Source organism: Solanum pennellii, chromosome 11 (genome assembly GCF_001406875.1).
Source record: "Solanum pennellii chromosome 11, SPENNV200".
Classification (NCBI taxonomy): Eukaryota; Viridiplantae; Streptophyta; class Magnoliopsida; order Solanales; family Solanaceae; genus Solanum; species Solanum pennellii.
The window spans coordinates 3,158,282-3,167,850 of NC_028647.1; the positions used below are offsets into that span (position 1 = coordinate 3,158,282).

The following is a 9,569-nucleotide window of genomic DNA, read 5'->3' on the forward strand; positions in this document are numbered from 1 at the left end:
GCTTTCTCTTTAAATTGACCTTACACTATGAGAATTCAGATTAATCGAGGGTTCAATACGAATACCAGACATCAGCTTGCTTTTTAAAATGAAGAAACAAAACATTCCTAAAGGTCATGGTCCTTATAAATCTTTTTTAATTGTTTGTTTTAATTTGATTTGGACATTTACCCAAGTTTAGGCATAGAGGTAGATAAGTGCATCTACATTTGTGGGGACTGAAAAAATAACAAACCTAACAAAATGGCTACATTATCCATTTTAATTGCATATATATAGGTATAATTAAATACTAGACTAAAGTTAAACTTTATTAGTCTATGACTAATATTATAGATTAAGTAAATGAGGACTTAATTTATTTATTGACAATGAAAGTAATCTTTTGGGTATGCACAGTGTAAACCTCGTAAGTTACTCCGCTAGATAAGTTGTGTGCGATAAATTCGATTCAAAAGAACAAATTCGTTGTCGTCGTAAGCAAGGAATTTTGAACCTGATGATTAATATAAATAAAAAGGTATGAAGGAAATAAAATAATTTTTTTGTGTTGTTGAAACTTAACTAAAATGTTCTTTTTTTTTTCTTTTTTAATAATGAAACAAAGATAGAAGACCTAATTACTTGTCAGTCAATATATTATCTGAAAATAATCATTAGTATTAAGAAAATACCAATTAATTAGGTATCTTTTTGGAGGAAGGTGACCATCATTGAAACAACAATGGCAAAATAGACATAAAAAATTAAGCTTATTAATTAGTGGAGATAATATTTCAATATTTATTCAATTAACAGAAAATGGTAAATTAGCTAATATTTCGCATTCTATCTTATATAAAATAAGATAAATTCTCGTGAATGTTATGCAGATATTAATAAAATTAGACAAATTCTCGTGAATGTTATGCAGATATAAATATGCGAAGTTAACACCACTACCAAACATTGACACGGTGACGAACACCCACAAGGGTTGTAGTGAAACGAATAGAATCCCTCCATCTTTTACTAGAGATCTCAAAGTTAGAGTACGAAAAATCTTGTTAGGAAGCTTCCGCTTTTCCCTTAAATAGGTGTTACGTGGCACGAATCTAGATTAATCAGAGCCTCAATAAGAATGGAAAATACCATGCAATTTTCCATTCTTTTTTACAACAATGTAAACATAGGACAACTGCCAATTTTTCTGATTCATGTAAAACATATTCAATATGCTTGCATTTACACACAGAAAAAGAAATCAAGGTTAAACTCCTGTAGTACAAATAATTTGTTTCCCTCTTAAGCCTACTTATGGAATAACCGAGAAAAGACTGGAGCAACGCGATTCCTGAAGAATTAGAGATTGTATGAAGTCAAAATCATAGAGGTGGATAGAAATACGATGACAAGGAAAACCCGAGGAAAAGTAGGCCTCCGATTGTAGCTACTGTTCGCTGTGAGATCTTGGATGCAAGCATGCTTCCACCTATCACTGCCACTGAAGTACATATAGTGTGTCCTATTGTTGCCCCAACAGCAACTCCAATTGCGTTTTTGTGTGTAGCTAGCTGTAGAACGAAGATCATAATCAGTTGAAGACATCCTTGAACGTTAATGGCATACGTGAAGTTATTAATGCTACACAATCTACTTATCAGTTAATCTCGTTGGATAATGCACCCTCCCCTCTACCCGTCTCCAATGGTTGATCTTCTTTACTTTCATTTAAAAATACCGGGATTTTCATGTGTCCTAACATTATGCACTAGCTCATTAATGACTTGTCATACGAACACCATTAAGGTTTTTAGGGAAGACAAGGGTCACTTCGCAAGTCAGTCAGAACTCAGAGGTTAAACTGCAGCTCTGATAAACAAGACATTAACGAGCAAATGATGATAAAAGTAGTGCCCAGCTTATTACGAGCCACAGTCAAAAGGGAATAAGAAAATCTTACAGCAATTGTTGCTATCTGGCTACGGTCTCCCCACTCTGCCAGAAAGGTCAAGATAAAGGCCTACACAGATATCAACAACAACAAATGTTAGTTATCTTTAGAAATTTTGCAGATTCTAGGATTGTAATGAAGTACTAAACTGATATTGCCGTACCAACTGAGTGAAATTTAAAAATAAGGGAACATTCTTCTGCATGAATTGCACAGACATACCTCCAAAAATATGGGTGTAAGGAATCTAGAAAAGAATCGCCTGAAAGCTGCTTTCCCTTGTCCAGCTTCAAGCTTCTCTTCCACCTGAGATATTTCATATTCACCGAGCAGTCAAATTTACAGTCATCTCTAGACAAAGATAAAATCAAAAGTAGTACTCCCGAGTTTTATGCGAGAACATATAGCAATATAAAACACCTAAACAACAGAAAGGGGGAACATACTTCCTCTATTTCCTTTTTCTGGGAAGCCTTTGAATCTGATGATCTCCATGCAATATAGAGAAGTCGAAGCCCGAAAAAGAGATAAAGAACTGCACAAAAATAGGACTTTGTAACTATCCAAGCGAACGAAATAAGAATGGTAAGGATAGAATCGGTCTTGTCCCACAAAAATATGGGGAAATATAAAGCAAAGGAATACAAAGGGGAAAGTAGGCATATCAAGAAGGCAAAACCGAAAAAATTGTAGTAGTATTGCAAACCCAACGAAAAATCATAATTTACTTCACGTTGCATAGAAAGAACAAGTAGCTATTCACTACTTCAACTTTACACAAAGGATAGAAAATCTGGTGAGAAACTGGAATAAGAACACTGGAAAATTCTGTCAGGTTCCAAGGCAACATTTTATAGACAGTTGAAAATCTAAAATCAACAGAAGGCATCACAGTGTTAGTAAATAAGACAATTACAGAAGAGCAATTTGTAAAACACAAACCTGTAGCGGCACTATTTGTATGCTTCCTTGATATCAGATTTGGCACTATCCTCCCAAGCCCGGTAGAAAGTATCTAGTTATAAGAAGAGGAGACCTAGAGTTAGCACTAACAGTTTTGCACATACTAAGAGAGAACTGTAAATGAAAAAGAAATAATTGAACATAATGAAGGGAGAGAAATGTTGCATGTGTGAACTAGCAAAGTAGGGAAGGAAATTCAATTACTTACAGTCATAACAAACAAGGCACTGAGCGCACCGGATAAAACGATTGATTTGGGGTGACGCATTGCCATCAGAGCTGCTATTATAAATGTCTCATCACCAATCTAGCAGCATAGCCATCCAGAAAACACATATTAAATGGAGAGTAAGGCAACATTTTGAGGAGGGCGCTGCAAAAATGAATAATTCATCGCCAAACTGCAGTTTGGTTCGACAAACAGAGGTGTTCCTGTAAAAGTCTCCAACCAGCTTTTTTGTAAGTTATAAATTTTCCAACAGAACCTCATAGTCATCAGTAATAATATCGTAAAAGCAGACCACAAACTAGTATACAAGCTCTGTCATGGAGAAAAGTAGAACTAACCAGAAATTAACTGCAAAAAGTATACAGCAATAGTAAAAAATAAAGTACACAATGGCGGAGTTACTGACCTCGCTGACAAGAATCATTGACAAACTAGCAAATAAGGCATCAAGAGTGCCAAGATTAGAGTCCACATCCAGACCAAAATCAATAGAATCTGGATCGTCACCCCTCACAGCACCAGTCTTAATTTTCTCGACTATAATCTGAACAGTGGATAAAGGCAAACTCAATAAAGTGATCAAGAAATCCACATGACAGAAATTCTAAGCTAGATCATTTAAGCTAAGGGATAAGAATTATTTCCCTTCTCCCCATTCAAACAAGAAGTTCCTATTATTTAGAGAAATACCAAGATGTGTGACACCATTCAATTATCTTATATGACTTCTATATGTCTTAAAATAAAAACTCATTTGAAGAACCAAGTTTAAACTCGATATGATGATATATCAATAAAGTTGACTTCCCAATTACTATTTTTACTAAACAAGAAGTTCCTATTATTTGGTGAATACCAAAATGTGAGACACCATTCAATTATCTTATATGACTTTTTACATGTCTTGAAATAAAAATTCATTTGAAGAAACAAGTTTAAACTCAATATGATGATATCTCAATAAGTTGACTTCCTAATTATTGTTTTTACTATGCTTATAAATTACTTTTTACATAATACATAAGTCAAATTAACACCTTAGCTCCTCAAATAGTGTCACTTTATATTTGACATCAAATTAGTGGTAACCCATTGGTTTTCAAATCTTGCACAATAGAAGGAACCAATTCTTATTTGCAGTTCTTTCAATTTTTCAACCTCAACACACTACATATCAATTATCAGAAGAGTGATATCAAGGTATCAATTCTATCATATATTCAATCGCTGTTGTAACTTCTTTTTCTTTTTTCCTGATATGGCAACCCCCCCCCCCAAACAAACCCAATGTAATCTCACAAACGGGATCTAGGAAGGGTAGACTGTACGCAGGCCTTTCCACTGCCTTGGGAGGTAGAGAGGTTGTTTCCGATAGACCCTCAGTTCAAGGAAAAATATATCTAAAAAGAAATAACGGAAGTGAAGAAATCACGAGCATGACAAAGCATTCCGAAAAAGTGCAGTAACTACAACAAAATAGTGTGATAACTGAAGTACAAGAGACGGTAGATACTAAAAGAACTCGGAAGGACAAGAAACTATAGGAGATATACTATGATTACTAGTACGGAAGGATAGGCGAGACAATACACTACTAATTTGCTCCTTAATGACTTGAACCCCTAAACTTATGGTTGGAGGTGAAGGACTTCTCACTTGGATGTACCTCACTTGTCACTTTTTAGTTGAACAACTCTATGTTGATAGGTGAAGTATTAGCATAACTAGTGTAACGACAAAGACAATTACTTGATGAACTTGACCTTGCTATTTAAAACCCCAAGGCTTTACATGTTCCTCCGACATTTGGTTTTTACCAGTTAGCACACATTTTGTTATAAGAAAATTATTACAATTTATTCACCTCAATCATTGATACATAGAACTGAATCATTGAATCCGGTACTATTGCTCCGACAAAAGCATATCAAACTAAAGTGGCACTCCCTGTAATGGATGCTCACGCGGTGCATACAACATGCCACTCTACACACTAGGTAAACCACATGTTTGATCTCAACTTAGCTCCATGCTTAAGATTTACTTGAACATTCGATGCTAAGCTTCATTACATGTGAACAAAAGGACAAAAAATCCTAACCACAAGATCCTCTATTCCGGCGTTATGTTATGACATGCACATTCACATTAGTGGAGTTTCAAACCTACTAAATCTAAATTCCTGATCCACCTCTGTTTAGCACACACACATCAAGCAAATGTTGTACCTCTCTATGCTTATAAACTACACAAATGCTGTATATTTATGCACATCAAGCTAATTTATACACCTTACTAAGCATAAAAATTACACACATTCTGCAAATTTTCACAACCTCAACATACAACAAACTACAAATGAAATGAGTATACTCACTTTGCTCCGCCTCCCCAGATCTTTGAACCGTCCACCTGACTCAACAATTTGAGTTTCATCCCCAGCTTCCTAAATAAACCCAACACAAACAAAAAAAAAGTCAAAATCCATGGCACACCCATTACTCATACCCAAATAAAACTCATAAAAAAACAAACTTTCACACTACCTGAGCCGAAATCAAAGGGATACTGATGAGAAGTAACAAGATCCATATAAATTTGGGGTTTGAAAGCAAACCCATGTCGTTTTTCTTTCTGGGTAATTGAGTATCAGCCCCAGTCCTTGAAATTCTTCAAGAAAAACAGCAAATAAGCAAAATTAATGGGGAAAAAGGTGAGTTTACTTAAAGGAATTGAAAAGGGTGTCAATGGATCTTGAAAAGGGTGTCAATGGATCTTGAAAAAGGGGAAAATGGAAAGAGATGAGAAGAAGAGGAGATCTTGCGGACACAAAGGAGAAGCAAAGAGAGTAGCAAGATCTCCCCAAAGCTAGGCCTTACCAAGTGGCAAATGTTAGTAGTTTTTGGGGGCTCTACACCATTCCGACCTCTTTCGAAAACCGTCTCTCTAGTACTAAACTTCACCTATATTCTAATTTCAAGTCTTTCGGAAATAATCTTGACCAAATACTAAAATTTATATAAATTTTATTTTCTACCGATTTCATTTATAAAATTTCATTAAATATATTATTACTGGTGATAATAACATCGAACAAACTTAATACTTTCTATCTATTCGAGATAATATTAGCATCAATCAAACTTAATAGTCTTTCTATCTATCCGAGATAATATTAAGATGTGTGCATATTCTATCTTTCTCATATCCGACTTAGTGATATTTTACTGAATATGTTGTTATTATTGTTGGGACTTGTAAGGTTGTTAATAGTTTAAGAGATATAACTAATAATTCTTGTCAAATTCAAAGATATACTTCTCTCGAGGTTTTTTTATTAAAAAATCATGTTTTTATAAGAGTCTGATACCACTTTATAATTTGTATCAAGTTAGAAAATATTATCAATACTTCTCTCTTGTAATTATTGAATTAATTTGTTTCATTTGGAGATTGATGAAATCATTTCAAAGTGAACGAAATAATGTGAAATATTTCACCATGACACTTGAATATGAATTTATAACATTAATTAAAATTAAGAGATGATTAATATTTAAATCTATGTACATCAAAAAAACTAATAAAATATATTTAAATATATTATTATTATAATAATTAAATTTAATATAAATTTATTTTTCAAAATTAAATTTAAAAATTTTCATATTATCTCAAGTAACAAACGATCCATAGATTAATCAAAAATGGACCTTCCACTTGATTTGAGTTGTTGATTTTATACCCCTTTTTCTCACATTTTTCTTATTTGGTCACTTCACCGACAAGGCAACAAATCACAATATGTCAACTTTTATTATTATTATTATTATTATTATTATTATTATTATTATTTGTTTTTTAGTTTAATGTTTATTATTTTCCACCTTTTCAATAAAATAAAGCATAGTGTTAATTGAATTAGCTTATGTGCATTTTACGAGATCAAAGTTTAAATAGTTTGAATTAGATATATATCTAGCTACAATTTCTTTTTTTAAAAAAAAATATGTAACTTGTAAATGCGTCTGAACATATCATTAGTTAAATTAGTCACTTAAAATATAGAAATATTCAGTCTTGAAGCTTTTGAGTCTTGAGAATCAATTTAATTGCCTTTGTTATTAGATAACGAGTAGGATAATTACGGATAATGACAACATAATGGCGAGTTGGTAGATGCCGCTGATAACTAATCCATAAAGATTTGCGGTAATAATAATTGTATAGCGAAAACCGATAAAGAAAGTAGTTGACAATCGTAACTAACGATAAATGTATTTTGGTGATGGTTGATATCAGTAAATACACAGTAAATAAATTATAGGATATGACAGTTATTAGAGTCGCTGTCAAATGTCACATTCACGCGAATTTCAATTGAACATATTACTAATTTATCGACTGTTTACGAGATTTTAGTAAGTTAAATATTTACCGAGTAAATAAATATTCATGTTTGAAATAACAAATGTATTTAATAAGCTAAAGTCTAAGTAATTAAAGTAAAACTTCAATGTAACACATTTTATTTAATTTTTCAATTGCTCGTTAATGCCTAGACCAATGTCCTCTTGTAAATGTCGTTCATTTATTTTTATGATTAATATTATTTTTATTATTTATTATTGCAATAAAGTGAAAACAAACATGTGCAAAAATACTAGTAATTTCTTTTTTAAAAAATATCAAAAAATAAAATTAATTAATCCAAAAGGATAATGCTAAATGTATTTTCTTAAAGGCATATATAAATTCGAAACCAATTTTCTAAGGGATAATAAAATTATTTCATTTCACATAATTTAAATATAATTTAACCCCTTTCGAATAAAAAAAAACAAATCAACAAAATTTTACACTAATATTTGCACATAAAAAAAATGAGAGTATCTTATTATGAAAACAAAGAGAGTACATGTGTTAAAGTCAACTTAAAACTCAATAATATTAAAATAAATAATAATATATTTATACACCAATAGTATTAAGTAAGTGCTAAAGAAGCAACCAAAACACTTTTTATTGGGAGCATTTTATCCTAAATAGACACTTTTCGATATGAATTTAGATTAATTAATCTTTAGAAATGATTTAGGTCAATATGTGAAAATCAAAAAATGATATTTTTTTGTCTTAATTATTTGATATCGTTCAAATTTTAAGGGTTGAATCTGTAAAGACTTTAATTATCATATACCTTTTCAATATTTTGATTTTTAATTCTCATAATTGATTGTACTTTTTTTTTAATATAACTTTCTAACTGTACAGATTATTTTTTTCAAATAACTTAAAAATTGTGCTTGTTTTATTTCAATTGATTTTGTGTTATTTCAACTTGAAAAAGAATTTAATAAAGCGAAGAAGATTTCTGAATCTTAGGGTCTTAAATTAAATATATATATCAAAGTATTTTTTAATCTTGTAATCTTAAACATAAACTGAAATTAAGCGTTCGTTTGACAATGTTTTTATTTTAAAAATAGAAAAAAATATTTGAAAATTAGAGTTGTGTTTGACCATGAATATAAATTAGATTTTTTTTTTTGAGTTATTTGAAATATAAAAACTAAAAACACTTTTATTTAGTTTTCAAATTCTTAAAAATTCAATTTTATGGCCTAATCCGAATTCAATTATGGAAAAAGCAAACGAAATTCATGACAAAAAAAAAGATATATCTTCAAATGAATTACTTGAACTTTCAAAATTTAAACTAACAAACTAATAAATAAAATATGACAAACATATTGAAAAACGAGACCTCCAAATGGATAGCTAAATGAAGCTGAACCCTCAAAATTCAAATTAACTAAAAAGTAAAGTAAGGTAAACATATTAAAAATCGAGATATCCGAATAGACAACCAAAATAAAGAAGATGAACTCTCAAAATTCAAACTATAAAGAAATAAAAAGTAGAGTAACACAAACAAGAGAATATATTCAAATGGATAACTAAAATAAAGAAGTTGAACTCTCGAAATTCAAACTCACGAATTAAAAAGTAAAGTATGACAAACATATTGAAAAACAAGATCTCTAGATAGATAGCTAAAATAAAGAAGTTGAACTCTCGAAATTCAAACTAACGAATTAAAAAGTAAAGTATGACAAACATATTAAAAAACGAGATCTCCAATTGAATAGCTATGAAGCTGAACTCTCGAAATTCAAATTAACTAAAAAGCAAGGTATGACAAATATATTGAAAAATGATATCTCCGAATAGATTGTTGAACTCTCGAAATTCAAACTAAAGAACTAAACAGTAGAGTAAGACAAACATATTGAAAAAAAAGAGACTATCTTCAAATGAATAACTAAAATAAAGAAGTTGACCTCTCGAAATACAAACTAACGAACTAAAAAGTAGAGTAGCACAAACATATCGGAAAAAACAAGAAAGTATCTCCGAACGAAATAACTAAAATAAAGTAGT

General features: G+C 31.0%; 1 protein-coding gene across 2 annotated transcripts; it reads right to left on the reverse strand.

Annotated features, from left to right (window-relative positions):
• Positions 1-1,115: 1,115 nt before the first annotated feature.
• LOC107005105 (GDT1-like protein 3) lies at positions 1,116-6,123 on the reverse strand. Of its 2 annotated transcripts, XM_015203602.2 has the most exons (10): positions 6,005-6,123; positions 5,672-5,795; positions 5,503-5,571; positions 3,532-3,669; positions 3,105-3,203; positions 2,876-2,948; positions 2,380-2,468; positions 2,156-2,239; positions 1,943-2,002; positions 1,116-1,553 (listed from the first exon to the last, which is right to left on the reverse strand). In XM_015203602.2, the coding sequence occupies exons 2-10, from the start codon at positions 5,744-5,746 to the stop codon at positions 1,365-1,367; spliced, it is 876 nt and encodes a 291-aa protein (XP_015059088.1). In that variant the 5' UTR covers positions 5,747-5,795; positions 6,005-6,123; the 3' UTR covers positions 1,116-1,364. The 2 variants fall into 2 exon arrangements, with proteins under 2 accessions (XP_015059088.1, XP_015059087.1); XM_015203601.2 differs by having other exon boundaries at positions 5,672-6,084.
• Between the last annotated feature and the right edge of the window lie 3,446 nt (positions 6,124-9,569).